This window comes from Sylvia atricapilla, chromosome 5, assembly GCF_009819655.1.
Source record: "Sylvia atricapilla isolate bSylAtr1 chromosome 5, bSylAtr1.pri, whole genome shotgun sequence".
NCBI lineage: Eukaryota > Metazoa > Chordata > Aves > Passeriformes > Sylviidae > Sylvia > Sylvia atricapilla.
In genome coordinates this window covers 10,214,911-10,235,544 of record NC_089144.1, presented here as the reverse complement: position 1 = coordinate 10,235,544, position 20,634 = coordinate 10,214,911, and the positions used below count along the sequence as shown (strand labels likewise).

Here is a 20,634-nt window from a genome sequence, read left to right as displayed (position 1 = left end):
AAGAAAATCAATCCTTGGCACTTGTCTCAAACACTCTGACAAGGCAAAAAATTGCTCCGTGGGGAGTCAGGGTGGGAGCAGAACCCCTCGAGACGTGAAGTCATTAAACCCATTTGCCCCTGCTTTGGGCAGAGGAGGTCACATCACACCCAGCCCCTGCTCCTGCTCCAGCCCAGCAAGGGCACTGTGGTGTGAGCAGAGATTGTACAAAACTTGTGAGGGAGCAGGGTGTGCCCAGAGGTTTTGCCAGCAGCTCGTTTTTCTCTATTTCTGTTGGTGTGAAACACGCGAATGCGCCTGCCCATAGCCCTCTCACGGATTTCAGAGTTACTGCAGCCAAGCCGGAGGCTCTCGGGATGCTGGTTAACCCTCTCGTCTGATTGTAAGAATTGTTATTACTGAAAAAAAAAAAAATCCCAAAAAACCAACCAAACAACCAAAAAAACCACCGAAGCAACAACAACAAACACACACACACACACACACAAAAAAAAAAAAAAAAAAAAAAAGGAAAAAAAAAAACCCAAACAAAAAACAAAAACAACAAAAAAAAAAAACCCAACCAAAACAAAAACAAAAAACCCCCCAACCAAACAACAACGACAACAACAACAAAATCCAGACAGTATCTCCATTATTTACACAGCTAGACAGAAGGTTTCGTTATCTCCTGGGTTCTGGAGCAAGTTTGGGCTGGAAATTGTCGTGGTTTAACCTCAGGCAGAAATCGAGCCCCATATGGCCACTTGCTCACCTCCCACCTCTTTCATTAGGACAAAGAAGAGAGTCTGAAAAATGTAGAGCCTGTGAATGAAGAACAGTTTAATAATTTAAATAAAGTAAAATACAGTAATAATATTAGCAGCAGCAATTGTAATGGAAAAGAGAGGTAGAGTGAAAGGAGCAAAATCCAAGGAAAAAGTACATGTGATGCCCCATACAATTCTCCCCACCCACTGACTGATGTCCAGCCAGTCCTTGGATAGGGATTAGCCCCTCCCAGCCAGTTCCCCCAGTTTACAGACTGGGAATGACATCCTGTGGTATGGGATATCCCTTTGTGCAGTTTGGGTCAGCTGTCCTGGCCATGCTCCTCCTGGTTTCTTGTGCACCTGCTCCCTGGCAAAGCATGAGACACTGAAAATCCCTGACTTAGGGGTCAGCACTACTGAGAAACAGCTAAAAAATCAGTGGGTTATCAATGTTATTCTCATATTAAATTCAAAACACAGCATTTTACTAGTTACTAAGAAAAAAAATTAACTCTATCCCAGCCAAAACCAGCACCAGGCTGACAGCTCTGAGGGAAAGTGGTATATGCTGAGAGAATAGTCTTCAGCTATTCCAAAAGTACTAACAACTCTGTTTTGGCCACACACTTCTGGAGAAGGTGTTTGGCAGAAGTATCGAGTGAGCATTTTGTGTCAGGTTTTACCCCATGATGTTTTCCCACTGCATTTCCAGTGCAGGGGATAGGGAAGAGTGACCCAGCACAGGGTGGGGTGACATGCCTGGCTTTGGTTTAGCACAAAAATAAAATGCTGAGTGATGGAACACGCTCAGGCAGGAAATCACTTATTTCCCTGTGCAGCTGCTATGACAGCAGTGTTGATATTGGATCTTCCCTAGCAGAAAGAAAAAATAGGGCCTGATTTCAGTACAGGCGAGTCGTTGCCTCACTCTGGAAGTTGGTTTTCTACAGCACCTGTGCAGAATATCAACCACACAAGATGCCAGAGGGAGATGGTTGTACATTTATCTTCCTTTATCTACAAGATGCACAGCCCCGAGTAAGGAAAAAAAAAATAGATATTTAATTCTGTTTGGTTATACCCAGTAAGAAACAATGAAAGATTTTCCAATTGCACTTGAGGTACTTTCATTTCTATTGCCCTTGAGACATAGATTTCTATAGTCCTGTCAGTTGAGAAAATCTGCTTGCACTTTTAAATCCCGTGTTGCCTTTGGGGAAGAGGCTAATAGTCTTCAGTGACCAAATAATCTCCTCTAGTCATTTCATGTAGGAAAGCTTTGAATTTCCTGACACCAGTGTTGTAATTTTCACTGCAGTCATGACTCCTCTGAAAAAGATGTTATGAGCTCTGCTCAGCCCACTGGCCAAAAGGACAAACCTCATTTTGGCAGATACGTATTTGTTTCTTCTTTTTTCTCCCTCACAATTTGCTCTTCCCACGTTGCCAAGAACAGAAAAGACAAAAAGAGCTATTGTTTCATCTGTCCTTTCCCCAGCACTGCAGGTGGTTTTTAGATTTGGAACAAAGTGGGAGCAGGGAGTATTTGAGAAGTCGTGTGGCAGCAATTGACTGTAGAGGAAAATCAATGCTCCCCATCAAAGTAACTCAGCCTTGTGTGCATACCCAGATATTCTGCTTCCAGATGCTACTTTTTGCTCTAGCTCCATTTCCAGCTGTCATTATCAACCTGAGCTCTGTGTTTTACCAGCAAACATTTCAACTTGATTTACACATTAACAGGCTCAGGTTAATTCACTTCCTGGAAAATGTGTGGAAAAGTGGACCTGCACCAAGAAGCCAGGGAATTCTTGTGAAATGGCATATGAGAGACTGAGCAGTGAGGTACAGATGGCATTAGTGTCACTGTGTCTGATCTGTGTCTGATCTACAGTGATTTATATGAGACCAGAGTCAGGGACAGCCACCCGAAGGGTTTTCAGTCCCAGGAGAACAAAGCCTTGGGCTTGAGATGGTGCCAGCTGTGGTTGCCACGTGCCTTGGACTCACACTGCCTGGGTTTGTTTGGCAGCTGCTTTTCAGGTCTCTGCCTTGCTCACAGAAGAAAAGGAGGATGGAGCAGCAGCACCCCAACTCCTCCTCCTATTTTTGTTTTGAAAATAGTTTTTTTTTCCTTGAAAATAAACCATATTAGTTCCTCTTTGCCTACATGATATCTCCTTCCCCTGTGCTTGAACCCCTCCCAGGAATACCTGCACCCACACATTTAGTCTGTACATGCCACAGTGGCCTCACCAGACTGATGATCACTGGCCAAGATGTGCTTCTTTTCCAGTGGTACTTCCAGTGGGAGTTCCCTGCCAGCACTGGGAACCTCGTGAAATTCCTCCCTGTGGCTTTGCCCAACACAGGCGTGCATCCCACCACTCAGGCAAGTCATGGAAAACTTGTTTGTACCCCCACAGAGCCAGGGCAGGTGACAGCAGCCAGGGGCTGCCTGGGTTGGAGGAGGAGGCACATCCACACTTTTCTCACCAACCACCAGAAAATTCAGCTTTGCCTTAGTGCACGGAGCTGCTCAACAAGGCTGAGCCATGCATTGACCTTCTCCTGCCCGAAATCACTCCTCTGGAGCTTTAAACTCCATCGACTCTCATTAGAAAGAGTTACAGTCAGTGAGAGAGCAGCAGGCACACTGCAGCAGTGGTGACAGATGACATGGTGTGTGATGCAGACTGCCCTGTGCACTTGCTGTAGAGCCATTGGTGCTCCTCAGGGAGCCCCATGGTGACAACGGGGGTGGCAGTGTCCCTGCCAGCTGGGGAGCAGCTACTCAGCCTGGGAACTCAGAGGGAGGGACACACTGTCCCCTTCCCTCCCAACAAGGAGTGCCCAGCACAGGAATGAGGAGGCAGCCAAGAAACTTGCTTGGACCGTAATGGGTTGTGGGGAAAGTGCTCACAGAATCAGATGGCTTTTCATGTAGCAGAGGCTGGGGCTGAAAATGCTGATTGGTTTATGTTGGCTTCTTCCAAAGCTCACAATCCCATCACATAGTGACAAGTTTGACCAGCAACTCGCTCCAGCACAGTGCTGAGCACAGCTGTGCAGGCATTCTGTTGTCATCCCTCTTTTGTCAAAACACATCAATGTGCTCTTATGTCCAGGGGATTACTCCAGCAGATCCCAGCCTCCAGGAAGCAGCACCAGCCTAAGACTGAACCCACCACTGGGCATGAAGGCTTTGTACCTTTGGAGAGGTGCAGGATGGATATCTGTGTCCATCTGTCCACAGTGGTGGGGACATCCTCCTATTTTCTTGTCCTTTGAGGAGGATAAATGCAGTCTTTCACTCCAGCAGATGTCAGCTCTCTCTTTTGGCAAGATGCAGCTCTAGATCCTAACTAGAGTGTTCATATGTGGGTTTCTACCTAATATCTTTTATCATTAGCAGAGGTTACAAATCATTTCCCTGTACAAGACCTTGTAATCCTGGTGAGAGAAAACGCCCAAAAAAGCAAGCAGCATTATGGTCAAGAGGCAAAGCTGGGTGTGATACATCATGCCACTGGGCTGCAGCCAAGTGCCCAGTACTGGCTTCTTGTGTCTAAAATCTTAAAACCAGCATTTTTAAGGCTAGTTTGATTATCAAAATAAATATATTAAATGAATCGTTAAAGTAAAGATGGTCCTCATAAGAAACCAGTTCCATCTAACAACAGAGGGGTTCAGAAAGACAGACAGAAATAGGAGGAGGACACTGGGCTGTGGTGTGAGCTCGTGCACAGATAAACTAAGTAACAGGTTAAATGTCTGCTAGAAGGGAACTAGAAATTGCATGATCCAATGATTGATTAATTACACATTTATTAAAGGCATCCCTGACTAATGATCTTTGAGCTTGTACTTGATTTACTCCAAAAGCTCCAGGCATTTATATTTTTTTATGGCAATGAATGTTTTATAACCCTTGATTCACCTGTTTCAGATGTAGGAATGCCTTCAGACATCTTTCTCTTTCAATTATATTTATTAGAAATATTTAGTCTTAATGCTTTTGGTTTTTGACTTGTAATCTAGCATAGCTCTGTGAAATCAAAAAAATCCACAAAAATGTCACTTTATTCCTGGCTATTCAGGAAAACATTAGGCTAAGCAGCAAGGAGGAGGAAAAATAAGCAATGGGTGGTTTTTTTTTGAAGAGCAGACATTAATTCCAGACGGAGGAGCCTCATGCTAATCTGCCAGGATGATCAGCCAAGAGAAGGAAAAGTTTTGTCCGCTGTGTTTCAAATAATGCATCTCTTGATCCAGCTGAGGACATGAGCAAGGGCAGATATGCACTGGTTATACCCTGTTTGGTGTTAAAATGTTGTTTCAGCCCTGGGGTGATCGACCTCAACAGCAGCAGCTGTCAGGAGGACTTGCCCCAGGATGCATTAGCAAAAAAATGAGGAGTAAAGAGAGGCCACTTGGGACCTTCTGTAGCAACCACAAACCAGCACATTGATTTGGTGCTTTGGGAGTGCACAGAATGGCACAGCTGCACACAACCTGCTTGGCTGCAGCCCCAGTGGATTAAGAAACATGCTGTGCAAATGTAAGTTTTATTGCTGCCTTTTTGGCCCTAAGCCACGATTGAAGATACCTGTAATGAACCTTAGTTTGGTGACTTTGGTGTGTCATGGGGCTGAAGGCCAGGAGCAGCATCACTTCATCCAGAAGGAAGTGCAGTAGTGCCTTGCCAGTGCAGGCTCTGGAGGGTATTATTGCAGAGTCAGAGCTTCCATTTTTATTTTGAACTTAAACCCCCACTTCATTCCAAAATTAGAATGAAGAATGTAGTTGGTTTTCTGTGCTTTCTGTGGCGCAGAAAGCAGGGCAAAAAAAACCCACCCCAAAAACCTTAAAACGGAAAAAAAACACTTCACACTCCCACTTTTAATTATTTCCTTTGGTTTTCCACACCCACCAGTTATTTCCAGTATGTATCCTGGACAATAATGTGTGTATTTCTTAGACCTTTATCTTGCTCTAAACATGCCTCACAGTAGCTCCAGCCCAGAATATTTTTAATTTCTTTTTCCTATGGGGGGAAAGGGGTGTGAAAAGCAACACCAAAACAGTAATAGGACTTTTAAGATTAATTAGTATTAGTATTGCTTGGCAAGACCAATGTGTGCCTTTAGCTTAGTGTTTGTCCTTTATTAGATGCTTTGTGCTGCCTTTGGTGATGAGGGCAAGAGCCAGAAATGCTTCACCTGTGGCTTTGAACACGTGCTGCACTGAAAGCTGAAAAGAGAACTGTGAAAGGGGGAAGAGATGCCATTGCACAAGGTTCCCCAGTTTTCTCTAGATCACAGGCACAAAACTTCAACCCACAGCCTGGTCTACATTTGCCTGAAGCTTTCCAGAGCAGCTTTACCTGGGAGGGAGTGAACTTTCCACCCCCCAGAAAACCACATTTCAAAGCCGTTGTGAACTGATGACAACAATGTGTTTTGGAATAGGTCAGTTTAAACATTCTGGGTTTAAATAATGCAGAAATACTTCATTTTTTATTTAAACTGTACTTTTTTTTTCTTTTTAAAATTCTTTTTTTTTTTTAAATTCCACCTGTAGATTAACATCATATTTGAAAAGTTATGCTGACTAATATAGCATTTCAGCACTCCAAAATTTTTTAAGTAGGTATCAAGTGGGCAGATTCACTTAAACCAAGCCTGTCTGCAAAGTGTTCTGGTTTTAACAAACTGGCATTTTTGAAGGAAAAATATGTTTCACAGAAGAAATTCCAGTCCTCTTTGGCCAAAGTATTGTATGAAGGCTTTTATAACACTCAAAGTTCAGTTTGTTTTCTCGGAGAAAGCAAGTCCATATTTTCTTTCACTCTCCTCTTTAAACCCAAAAGGAAATAAAAACAGATAAACAGTCCACAGACTCTTTTTTGTACTAAAAGTGCCATTTCGTACTTTTATAAGCACTACAGACAATGTCATAAAGTAGCTTAAAACTTCAGTGGCTGAGCTGGTGAACACGAAGTCGTGGAAACACCAAACTCCCAAGGCTGAGACAGTTGTTCCTCTTGCTCACAGAAGCAGAGGTGTCCTTCAGGCTGCTTGTGAGTAGCTCCAGTGCCCTGTGGCTCCTCGCAGGGGTTTGGGGTTGCTGTTCACTCATCACTTGTGGAAGCCCTGCCAAAGCTCTCAACACACAGAAATTAACTTGTACTTGGGGGTCAAATGCAAATTTAGCTCAAATGAAATTTAGCTTTTCTGGTCTCCAGGTTTACCCTCGGGGTTTCCAGAGCCAGAATTTCATCCTGGCTGGAAATCCTGCTGCTCTGCCAAGGTCTGAAGGTCATCAGGACTGGGGTGTGAGCCAAGTGCCCATGTCTTGCTGTGAGACAGTGGCCTGGCTGTGGGGACAGAGAGCAGAGAGGATGGTGGTGCTGCTGGTGCCCAGGTGGCCACTGCTGCAGGGCTGGTGGAGGGGGGTTGATGTGGTGCAGGTTTATTGGGGAAGGAGGATAAGCTCCTTATTCTAAGGCCCTTTGGCAGTGGGAGATTATTTATCCCATGAGAGAGGCTGGTGAATGTCCACATCTTGCCAACGGGGGAGAAAATGGAAGGAAATGGAGAACTCAGGCTGCTCCCAAGAAATCATACCCACAGTGTGAAACAAATCTGTAAGGTGGAGCAAGGGGCTGTGTCTACGGTGCCAGGCAGGAGGCTGTGGAGCTGTGGCTCCACATTCCAGCCCCTGTGCTGCCAGGGCTGTGCCGTGCACAGGCAGCCCCAGGAAATCACCTCTTCTAAGCCTGGCCCTGGGTGGCAAGATGCTGTCTCTGTTTAATACATGCTAAAACTCTGGCCTCAGTGCAGGAATGCCCAGTTTTAGCACAGCCTGGGCAGTGCTGAGGGAATCCTGCAGGCTTGAGGTAAATCTGCGGCCTTTCAGTCAATTAATTACTGCATCTTAATTCGATGGATGAACAGCAGCACTCCGGGTCAGGGTCTCTATGCTTTGAGATAAGATTTCATACTTTTATAAGCACTACAGACAATGTCATAAAGTAGCTTAAAACTTCAGTGGCTGAGCTGGTGAACACAAAGTTGTGTAAACACCAAACTCCCAAGGCTGAGACAGTTGTTCCTCTTGCTCACAGAAGCCAGAGGTGGCCTTCAGGCTGCTTGTGAGTAGCTCCAGTGTCCTGTGGCTCCTCGCAGGGGTTTGGGGTTGCTGTTCAGCCATCACTCTTTTCTCTTTTGTTATTATATTTTTCCATGATGCTGTGAAGACACAAGTAATGACACAGGGCAGGCAGGAGAGGGGCAGGCAAAGGGGAGGTGATCAAGCTGTCCCTTTGGAAGGCCAGGCCTGCTGATGGTGCCCAGCTGCTGGACACTTGTAGCCAGCACTGTGTGGACACTGGGAATGGGGCAGCACCTGCAGCATATGGAAATGTGCTGTGAGAGCCTTTGCCCTGAATCCACCAAAAGGCACATGCAAGAATTGTATTTCCTGCTTTTAGCAAGATGCTGTTTGCTTGTCAGTGGGGAACAGGAGATGCCTCCAGGTTTACAGACAGACTGGCTGCTCCTATGGAAGCTACTGGTCAGCACACTGACGACTGGACATTTCCTGGGTATGTGCTTATTCTCCTGCATCTTGGAAGAACGCTAGAGGGCATTTCTCAAACTGCAACAGATGCAAGCTGGTGATGCTCCAGGGTGGTAATTTGTTGGGAAAATGATTATCATTTGCCGGGTACACAGGGTCTGCTCAGGCCCTCACTGGAAGCTGTGCTCCTTCCCACTCACAGTGTTCCTAGCAAAAAAAATCCCAAGTCATAAACAACTGAAAATAGCAAAATGATCTCATAGATCAATTGCTAAAAATACAGGGGAGAGTCTACTTACAAACACTCTGGCTGCCTGGTGTGTTATTCACCCAGCAGAGGAAGACATCAGGGAATCCCGCATTCTTCCAGTTCTGAAATTATTTTCCCTTCCAGGTGTTGCTGCTGCCCATTTCTGACCAGCACCAAGCTGACACTGAGCCCACTGGAGAGGTTCTTATCTGGAAGGAAGCGCCAATGAATGAGGCAGGAGTACAGAGTATCTCCCCCGGGCCACGGGCTCTGCCACACCTGCCCCCATCAGCCAGGGCTGTGCTGTCCTTTTGGAGTCTGAACCAACCTTTTGGACTTACCTGATCTGTGAATGGAATCACCCCAGGGGCTGCTGGGCTGCAAGGACAGAGAGGCCCCTCCTGAGAGCAGCATCTGGGTGGTAATTGCTGATAGAAAGGACCTGCAGCAGGGCCCAGGACAGCCTGGCCACGCTGCTGACTGCACCTTGGCATCTCCAGGGGAGCAACGTGCTCCAAGTGTGCTCAGCCAGCTCCAGTTCCTTCCTCCCACCTCCACTTGGACAGGTGTGATTGTAAAGGCAAAGTGCATTGCAGTGAGTTACAGCCAAGATTTTAGAAGCTGATAGGACACCAGTGAAAGCTTAACAGGATACACACACAGTGCTCATCCCTCTGGCTTTTCTTAGATGTAGCCAGAGGGATCTGGCATTCTCAGACCTGGCTCCCCACAGACTGCTTTGGTCTGCACAACTTTGCTTTGCTTTGTCTGTCCTTGCACAGGTGGACACCACCCCAGGCAGAGCTCTCTGTTATCCCATGGGGATCTCCCAGGGAACTGCTCCTGGAGGCTGCAGTGAGTGTCTTGAGTATTTCTGCAGAAAATGGAGAAGCCCTGACTCCAAGCAAGTAAGCAGGGCTGGAGGAACCAGGGAGGCAACCAAGGCAGGCTCTGGGAGGTGTATTACAGTGCATCATGCTGATGCACAACAGCTAATCCCTAAATACAGCACACATTTGCATTTGAGCTGCTCTAAACCTGCACAGGCTCCTCTCAGAGAAGTTTTTTGAGCCACCGTGGGCCGTCAGGTCCTGGCTGGAGCAGTTCAGTGTCCAGGGATGGCTGGCCAGCCAGGTCTGGGCCGTCCCCAGGGTGATGGTCCTGGCTTCTCCTGTGACTTTATCTAGCTAATGCACAGATCCCACTTCTCCTCTGGGGCTGTGTTTTCTCCAGCCAAATACTCCCAACACATTCTTTACCTAAAGACAGTATTTTTCATCATTAGGTATAGCAGTAGAAACTAGGATTTGGCCAGCAGCAGGTCCTGCTCAAAGCTAAAGGGAGAAGGAGATCCCAAGTGGAGAAAGGAAGTTGTCCTTAACATTTCAGTTCAGAGCATTTTGATAGCTGGTAGTAAAAAGGGAATGAAATCGGGCTGGTGTTTTCTCTTTTGTTATTATATTTTTCCAGGTCTGTTGAATAAAACCCACCATCATAGAGCAATGTTGATTCCTCCAAGGCATTAATACAACACTGAATTTGCTTTTAAAAACTCAAATCATATATAACTGTCAGGTAATTAACTATGTGGATTAAAATGTTGTTCTTTCATTGATCTTAAAATATTGATCATTGCAGGTCACCAGTGAGCAAGACCATATCTAGCAGTGATGCCACAGGACTGGGATCCTTTTGCCACAATTCCTTTGCTCGTTGGTGACCTAGACAATAACTTTTCCTTGATAAAGTCTGTGGGAGACATGCAATTTGAAGGGCAATAAAGAGGGACAAAGGTTATGGTTATGCAAACCTGACTTGCCTGATCACAGCTCCACAACATCCACTGGCAGGTAGCTAAATACCAAATTACACAACAACACGCAGTGTCTTGGCAAGAAGCAATTCAGAGATTTAGGAGTAACCATAGATGGTCATTTCAGCATAAGCTGCCAGTCAGGTGGTGACTGAAAAGGCTGCTTACACAACCCTTGCAGGTAAAAAATGAAGTTATCAGAAAGAAACAGAGCAAGCATGATCCAGGTACGCAGGGTTTATGAAAGATCATAGCTCATGAACAATCAGTAACAGAATGTCCTTAGTATTTATGGATATTTCCTTCTATAGTTAGAATATATACACATCTATATACATCTGTCTATCAATCTATAGATAGATTTACATCTTTGTGTGTAGAAACTGTACACATATGTATGTGATCCCTTTACAATCAGTATTATATCAAATATCAACTGCCAGTGCTCACTAGATGCTCAACAAACATGCCAGAGACACCCGCATTGGAACTACTGGTTCCAATACACCCTTGTTCCAAGTATAGAAGTGACCAGGTTTATAAAGCCATCTTTTTGGGACATGACATTTGCCTATAAATCTGTGCCTGTGATTTTAAAACGCGCTTTCTTCACTCAAAAGTATTCTGGAATCTGGTTTAATCCTGAGTCCCTTGTTGAACAGAATTTTTTTTGGAGTCCAAGGATGAGCACTGTGCAAATTAGGTTATCTTGGCCTCTAGTCCACAGTCCTTGATGGGGATGTCTCTGTTAATGTGTCCAGCTTTCCTGTTCATGCAACTCCCTGAGAGGCAGCACCAGGCAAAGTCTGCCATAAATTGGTCTCTTCCTTGGTAATTGTCCCTCTTTAATTTAAGGCTAAGGAACCATTTATCCCAATGGGTCACTGCTTTTTTTTAACCCAAGGTACTCCCACTGCAGAATCTTGTGCCATTCACCAAAAAGCACTATATTGCAAAAGGACAGAGACAGCAAGAGAATGATTATCTGTTTCACAAATTCCCTGGGTTGGTCTGGAGTTGGATATTCCAGTTTTTCAAAAGACTTCTGATCTTGTGGACAGTAAGATCAAGGCAGAAATTACAGTAGGAAGATCAAATTTAAGCTTCTGAAGGAGACTGTGATTGATAAATGCAAGAGAAAGTTACCTTGTTTGAAGTCCTTTGAAGGAGTCAACAGGTGTGTAGATATAACCTACTTTAATTTCAAAATGGCATTCAACAAAATTTATAATGAAATTTTTAAGGCAGATAAGAAGTTTTGAGACAACATTGATGAAAGAAAATAATAGCAAATGACTCAATTTTCTCAGAGAGTGAACTCCACTTGGCTATCTGTGCTGGAGCTCCTGCTGCTCAACATGTTAAACAATGTAGAGAAGGATGGGTAAGGAAGTGACAGCTTGCTGGAGGTGCTGAGCTATGCATGGTAATAAAGGAGGGAGATGATTGTGAAGAATTTCAAAAGGACTTTATGAAACACTGTGAATGCAAATTGTAATAGGAGATGAAGTTTGGCATAAACCAATGTGCACAGGAGAAAATAATCCTAACCTCACATAAAGTTATGATAATGTTATGATTCATCTATTACCTCTTAAATAGAAAATCCTGATGTTATAAAAAATAGCTTAATAAAAAATGTAAGTGCAAAATGCAGAGGCACTAAAACCAAACCAAACCCAACCCTGGCTAGTCAAATGTCAGGCAAGAACAGAGAGTGTGGCACAGAGATTTACGCTGTTACAGGAAAACTACAGATGGGTGATTGATGGTAGCAGTACTTTCCAAATTTCATGTGTTTTAAGAGAGTAGTGGATAGAGAAAGTCATTAGAAAAAGAAGAGGCCTTAGCTGACTTGCAGCTTGATTGCCTTGTCTTTGCTGTGATGTTATAACAACCATCCCAGTGACAGCACTTGCGTCTAATCAATTGACTTGGGAAGGAATTATTATTTACAGTCATACCACAACCCCCAAAGTCACTCCCTCCTCTCATGCTGCTTTACAGCACACCACATATTCAATAACCATATGGGTTCTAGTCTCAAAATGCCTTTGGGCAGGACTCTGTTGTAACAGAGAAGAAACTGCTGAAACTTTTCCCAGGTCTTGCCTAATCCACTATGGGATATGAAAGACAGACCAAGGATTAACCACGTGTGCTCTCTTAAAACAAAACAGCCATGGGAGCAGTCTGCACAGCTATAACCACAGCTGGAGCTGAATTAGGCTCAGCAAACCCACCTTCGGTGTTCAGGCAGTGGGACAGTTATTTCATATAGTGTTGGCCTTTCCCAGACCACAAGACTCAGGATTGTGCTCTCCATGGACTCAAGAATTTAATCTTGCTACTCACTAAAGACTATAAAGGTTCCAAATGTATGTTTCAGTATAGGGCTTTGATATGGATATCAGTTTTCAAGAGAACATATCCTTACTTTTGCCAGATTCTTCTCTATTAACATTTTCATAGTCACAACTTGGACACAAAAGGTAACAAAGGGTCACTTTTCTCTGATCTTAATGCATGAATCTATTTGATTTATCTGGAGGTGTAACAATTGCAAAACCTTGTACAGAGGTGAAATAATTCTTTTTATCATATGCAGATTTACAGTAGCAATAAAACCAAATCATGGTCCTCAAGCAGCAGTGCTGGAGGTGAGGCTGCAAAACCCACAGTGTGGGGGAAGAACAGGAGCTTTTATGAAGTTTGTCACTGGCATTTGGTTTAACAAGTAGCTGCAAGACATAAGGCTCAAAAAAAATGGGTGAAGGTTAAACTGGGGCACATTAACCGACCACTGCTTTGTAATCACAGGGGCCTGGCAACACTTTGTTTTGGTTGAACAGACTCAATGTTTTCACAGCAGATTACAGGACAGACTCAAACCTGCTCAGCTGAGACAGAAATGGCAGCGAGGCACCCCCACCAGAGGGAGATTAGTTGTCATGCTCTGACCTTTCTCTGACATACAGACATATCTCTACCCAAAGCCATTGCACCCAGAGATTATCCTCTTAAATTGCTGTGGTATGTCATCCTTCTGACACATCCAACAACGAGATGTAATTCCTTATGCTTAAAAATAGGGAGGCATCTTCTGGAATAGGGAAAACTTCCTTGAAAGGGAAGAGCACACCAGCCCTGTTCTTTACCATGAAGCTGAGGAAAGCACATCCCAAAGGTTGAGGAAAACAGCTTATTTCTTCTCCTGTTTGCAGGAAAGGGAATTAATCCTGAGGCTTAAGTTCTTCCCTTTACCTTACAAGAGATAAGGTTCAGAGACCATGCAGTTTGTTTGACACATGTATTACTTTTATTAATATTTTGGTGATATGAGTACTCAGACATTATAAAGTGAGTTGCCTCATCTCCTTTTGTATAGAAGAGCTGATGTGGAAACTTTAAATAGCTACATTAATAACCAAAATTAATGACAAAGAAGTAAAAATGTCCAGCCCTCAGAACCTTCCATACATCCTTTATCTATCCATTTCAATTTCTTAAGTACTGTAATTTTATGAAGATACTGAAGCCATTTTCAGCAATTTATATTTACTTAGCTATATGCAGTATGTTTACCTGACAAGATCATTGGATCAACTACCAAGAATGAGATCATCAGATCTAACAAGTAATCAATGAAGCATAAATACATATATTAAAAAATTAGAGTATGCTTGTGTAAATTTATCTAGTGATTCTGTGAAATATCTTGCATTGATTTCTATATAAACTTAACTGCTGGGCGGGAAAAGGAGTTAAACAACCCAAATTTACTGATTTTTTTCTCTATAGTAAACAATAAACTTGCCCTTGACCTGAGAAGAGCTGTGTAAGAGGGAAATAAAAACCTTGCTAGAGGCATGATGGCTCCTTGTCTGTCCTTAAAAGACCTCTGCTCCAGCCAGAAGCAGGAGAGAAGATTGCCATTCTGATGCCAGGAAACCTCACCCAAACGTGAAAATTCTAGAAATTCTGTTCAAAAAGCAGCTAGGACTACTCATGCAAAGATCAGTAAGGAAATTATATGGAACAAAATATGTTACTTGAGAAGAATCCCACTGACTTCACTCCCATATCTTCTGAATTACTCTAGATTGTATTACACCAGACACCAGGGTACCTTCCCCGAAAAAAATGGTGCCACGGTAAAATGCTGTTTGGAAATACTCTATTGCTAAATGATTTTCATTCCTTTTGATTAATAAACCCAAATGTCTTTCTGTGAAGGGTGTTTTAAAATCATTACCAAGATCAGCTGTGCTGTTAGTAAAACAGGACCCCCCCAAGAACATAACATCCATGGTTAGCAACGATTTTAGTAAGCATGACTTTACAAAGCATCTTCAATCTCATTATTTCCTAATTTCTGATCACCTGCTTATTTAGAAGGCATGCAGTTCTCCTCTATCCATCAGGTTTAAGAGGATGATCTCTCATTCAGACGTTTACAAATTTGAGGGCAATGTGGACCTACAGGACAGAAACCCAAACACTTCCAGGCAGAGATGCAATTACCGTTGTATAAAAGCAGCCTCACAGTCCCTGCTTCAAGCAGCTCAGCAGAATTATGACTTTAATTGCTACAGGAGGATTGGAGGACATAAATAAGACTGTTCCTGTGAATCCCTTGCCTTCTGCAGAGGCCAAGGCCTGGAATTTTCCTGCTGACTTCTTGCAGACGATCTGGGAGCCACCACCACGCACTCACAGCTGGTGAGTGACTTCACTTGCACAAAGGCTGATCAGAGTGAGAAAATCTGGAGTGCTGCAGTTGGTGGGTTTTAACAGCATGGCAAGGAAGCAGAGGAGCCCGCCTGGCACTTGGGCTGTGCATGTTCTCTGTAAATTATGCAACAGAACTTTTAAATTCAAGCATTATTGTGGGCTACAAGAGCCCCTTTCTACAGTTCAGCAAGAGCTGAAGGGACCAGCAACAAATGGTGATACCATTCCAGGAGGTGCCTCATCCACCCAGACTGACACATTGGTGCTGGTAAGGTACCTGCTGCAACTTAAAGTCACACAGGAGTTAAAGTGTAAATTCTAGCTACAAAAAAAATCCTGTGCAAAGGACACTCTCTGCTGAAGAGCTGACATTATTCTTCACAGTACTGCAGCGAACTGAAGGATACAACACTAATGGTAAATTTATCTTTAAACAAGCATTCTAGTGATTTAAAGTTTAAATAATGAAATTTTGTTTAGGAAAGGATTATGTCAAATATAGAGGATAATTTCTTATATCAAATTCAAAACCAAATGCTTTACTTTTAAGCACAGACAGACAAAATGCTGAAGCATAGATGTACTCACACACATTAAAAAAAAAAAAAAAAAGAGAAAAAACCCCCAAACCAAACCAAATCCCCAAAACCACACACACATATCCCCAAAAAAGATAAAAAAAAAAAAGCTCAGTTTGCTTTCTCTTCTCTAGAACTGAGCTGAACTGACTTGTAAATTTATTTAACCCCAAACTGTCTGCAAGGCAGCTGAGCAGCTCTCCTTAAAGGACTGCAATGACAGCACAGCCCTGCTCTGATGTGTTTGGCAACAAAGAGCACAGGATGACATCTGATGCCCAACATCAGAACTTTCAGACACAGTCAGATGGCTATGATTTTCACTGCCAGAACTAAACTTTATTTCCATGTGTATTACATACTGGTATTTGATGCCAAGTACATTAAAATTACTTTAACAGAGGATTTAAGTGAGGAATACTTATTCTTCACTAAACAAGAAGGAATGTAAAAACCTATAAGAAAAGAACTGTTTAAGCTTTGTTTTGATTTTGACAAACCAAACAGTTAAATACTCTTCTGTCCTCTCCTCAGATCTTTCAAAGTACCAAAAAAGTATTTTTTTTTATCATGCAGCTGAAGAAAAAAAATAGCCTTACAAAACCCATTTCTTATGCTAAATATGGTTACAAACCAGAGTATTAAACACAAAATTCCCAATTCCTATTTTTAAATACAAATACTGTATCCTATTATGAAATGGGGATAATTAAAATATATCAATGACTACAAATCTAGTAATTTAAAGCAAACAAACATTCTGTTTGCTTTCATGTGGAAGAATTAGGATATTGTACGGTTCAAGCACTGCAGTAATTTCTGTCAACTCCTTGATGCCCAGAATGTCAAACTGCCAAACGCAAAGAGACAAGTGTTCAGGTCTGAAATAGCACCAGGTGGTTTTCTTTTTTTTTTTTTTTTTCCCCTTTTAAAGTTATTAACATTTAATAAAATGAGTAACGTTACAACTTTCTAGAAGTGACATACACGAGTAGAGATTTTGCTTTGAGTTTCCAATTAATAAGCTGAAAACTTTTAGACAATACTGAACAATTATAATGTATTTCACGGTACACATGAAAACAGTGCTTCCACAGTATATCCTCAGTTCTCAAGTACAAAAATAGCAGTTATGGGTAGTCAATAGTTATCAAAATTTTTATTGGTACAGAATGAAAGCAGCATTTACTTTATTGTTTTTTAAACCATACATCATAAAATTCCCTAGTACACATGTGGAAGAGTGAAATAGGCTCTGTACTATTTACCTGCTACTGATCCTAAATCCAGATTCAAAATCTTTCCTGGCCAAAACCAAACAATATAATTAATAGCTAAGGGAAGGCAGTTCCTCAGTGTGAAAGGTCAGCATTTAGAGTTTTACTAAAACACTATTTTTGAAACAATACATCACTTAAATGTATAATTACATACACTACAAGTGAAAAACAGGTTTTTGTTAACAAGAACTATTAAGACTGGGCATAAACGTCTTAACCACAAATCCTGGAAATATTATGGATGCTTTGATGTGGCCCTTTTTGATGGGAGAATAAGAACAATGAAGTATGGCTTTTCAATCTTCCTTTAAAAGCACATTTTATAAAATTTTGTAGGCTTAAATTATTTTAGGCTTTAAGATTTTCCAGTAACATCATCTACTAATTAGAAGCATTAATTACATCAGTGTATTAAGCAATTGGCTGATAGTTGATCACCAGCAGAACAGGAACTGTTTGCTTTCACTGTTGTCTTTTGTTTTTAAGTAAGGGAGGTACTTTTCTAGTGAGAGCCATCCTACAGTACTATCAAATATTTCAGAGGTTACTACATAGCTTCTCAAATAAAATCCTCAACAGTTTCATTTTCCAGCAGATACTCATATCAAGCATATGCAGAGGGCAAATACAATCAAGTGCAGACAGTTCAAAAGTATCTCTTCAAGCACATTGTTTTACAGTTACCCTCTGCAAAATAAAAGCCCCTCCTCACCCCAAATGGATGGGGTGAGAAGGGGAAACAGGTCTGCCATTCATGTAGGAGTTTGGCTAGCATAGTTTTATTAAAGTTGTTAACAAAAATAGTTAAACATTTTTACAATTTAACATCCAGTCTGACAAAAGGCAAATCAATGAAAAAAATACAAAAAAGTAAAAAAGTGCACTACCCAGTCCAGTATTTTGCTTTAAATTCATGTCACTTACAGTATATGAAAAATAAACCCAGAAGTGTAATTACTTTAAAATACACCGCTTCCATTTTTCAGTTTTTTATACATATATTCTATAGTGGAAGAGGAGATCTCTTAAAAACCTTACTCTTAAAATACTGAGGTGCATATAACCAAGTGGGATAGACTTGGCAAGTTAAGTTGCAGTAGAGAATCCTTTCAAATTTGGCATTTCACTTACATCCCTTACTCTGCCAGCAAGGTCTGTAATACCTAAACCTTCTAGTAAGAACAGTAATTTTGTTTAATGCAGATTTACTAATACAGACAACTACAAGAAATGGTGAGGTCAGCAACTCTATGGGATCTTAAGGAGATAAGAGTCCTGATTTAGTTGTCAAATGGAACAATGTCACAACAAACTTTTAAGGCCATGTTTTATTTGCTGATTAATGGACAAAAGGCAATGGATTCCCCCCCACTAAATATTTTCTTGAAAGTCTGTGCTCATAAAAATCATGAAAAGTTGGAAAGACTTAATTATTGAAACTTTAAATATATTTTACACAATCTTGTTTGTACAAAAATACAAGTTAAATATAAACATAAAGCAATCATGATAATTTTATGTAAATCCATTTTGTGATATTCTGTTATATATAAAAAAGTTTCTTAGCTCTGTCTCATTTGTGAAAAGATCAATACCAGATTGAATCACTACTGGCAAAGGGCCCTAAAAAGCACACTTTAGCATTAAATATGTTTCACAATGTAAGTACCATTTCCTGATTTCATCTTCTAAAGACTGGCAAAAGATAGGGCAGTATGTCCATAAACCAACAAATAATTTGGCTACAATGTCATAAAACACAAACACACAAATCTGTACAATAAACCAGTAGCTATGCAGTACGAACTAGTTACACACACATACACAGACATGGAATGGAACTTAGTGAGACACTGTTTGTAATTCACTGTTCTTCAGCCTGGCATTTTGTCTTACTTCATCAAATGAATATGACTTCGTTACCTTTCCATTCTTAAATACAGTGTGAAGCAGGTCCTGCAAGAAACATCGCTGTTTTAGCAAGAGTGATTTGGCAAACACAGGTTACACAAACTCAACAGCAAGCACACAAATCCAGTCTGGTAAGGCTGGAACTTTAGACTGTCAAGATACTCAATCTTTACAGCTGCTTCTGACACCTTTCACCTTTCAGTGGTTACACAGAAGAAAGGGCTTGGCTCAGCCTGTGTACAGACAGCAGCTTTGGGCTGACTAGTCCCTTGACTGTGGTATCTACACCTGGCCAAGGCCAAATGCACGTGAAATGCACCTTGCTAGAGCAGTTTGTAAGAAAGGTGACATGCAAACGGTCAAATACAGTTCAATTAGAGAGGTTTAAATAAAGTATTTTTTCCCCTAGAAAAATTAAATATCTTTCTTCGCCGTGCCCTGTACTCATATATTTTGTAAAACAGCATATCAGGAAGGGTTTGCACACAGCACACTGGAAGGGAAATAAGCACAGCTGGCAACAAAAGTGAGCACAGCAGCAACACTGAGCAGTCCCTGCACTTGGTGACCTACTGCAAGGACCTGTGGCTTTAGAAAAATGGGCCCACAGAAGGGTAGGCACATGGCCCTCTTGTTCCCAGGGAGCACCAAAACTGGTACCACACCAATGACCCTCTCTAATTTCCTGGGACCCAAAAAACTTTCATGAATAATTTAACCTGACAAAACCGAAAGGATAACATACTGTCTAGTTTCAGAGCCAAAGTCTTGCAGTTTGGTTGAAGAGATTTCTCACCATTAGGTACTTCCTTCTCTACATATTTATGAATGTTCATCATTGACATATGTACATGAATATGTGCATAGAAAAACATCTCAAATTTATATAAGATCTTTGTGTCCAGAGCAGAATACCTTCAGTCTGTGTAACTCAGGTTTTTCTCAACTTGAAATTTCTCAGAGATCTAAGTTTTATGCTTACTTTTATGTAAAACAGTAAGCAGTAGTACCCTAGTACTACTATTAGTAGTACCCTCTGCCTAGCAGTACAAAAACAGCTTCTGTATACCACAAAACTTTCAACTTCCAAAATTAGAAGTGCAATTTGACAACTTATTTTCAGTCCTCTTAACTTGGAAAGAGACTCAGCATGCAGTTTAATGATTCATTGTTGGATGCTAAAACACAAGACATATCAAACTGAATGATATGTCATAAAGTTTGTGCTCATTTCACAGAAATAACATTCCATTTTGCAACTGTAAAGAATTCATAGGAAAAATGAATTCCTGGTTTAAATCTACATCTTTAAAAACTGTGGAACTACTCTGTGTACAGAGTATTAACTCCTGAAGGAACTTTTTTTTTAAAAAAAAAAATCTCAGTGAGGAAGTAGAAACATTTTAGATGCCCCTGTTCCACCTCCAGCTAGGGTCACTATTGCACAACTGTGCAATATAGGCCAAACAAAACTACCCAGCCACGATGTGTTCTGCAATATTGAGACTTTAGTTTTGGGGAAAAGCAGTAATGTTCTCATATTTCTGAAGATAAACAAAAGAGAAAGATCTGTAATTGTAAAGCTTGAACATTATACTGTCATTCTAACATTCTGCTGTTACTGAATTCAGTACTGAGGTAATTTTTGAGGTAATAAGGCAGGAGTTGAACAAAATGACAGATCAGAAATAAATTCTGAAATTAAGTTATAACCTGCTTTTTCTCAGTCTAT

At 41.6% G+C, this 20,634-nt stretch overlaps 1 protein-coding gene across 2 annotated transcripts in view; it reads right to left on the bottom strand.

Annotated features, from left to right (window-relative positions):
• Positions 1–16,028: 16,028 nt before the first annotated feature.
• The window catches only part of NAMPT (nicotinamide phosphoribosyltransferase), a 31,274-nt gene continuing 26,668 nt past the window's right edge, over positions 16,029–20,634 (bottom strand). For both annotated transcript variants that reach the window (XM_066318671.1, XM_066318672.1), the window contains one exon: positions 16,029–18,947. In XM_066318671.1, coding sequence (XP_066174768.1) covers positions 18,834–18,947 — 114 coding nt within the window. In that variant the 3' untranslated portion in view covers positions 16,029–18,833. The remainder of the gene's footprint in view (positions 18,948–20,634) is intronic.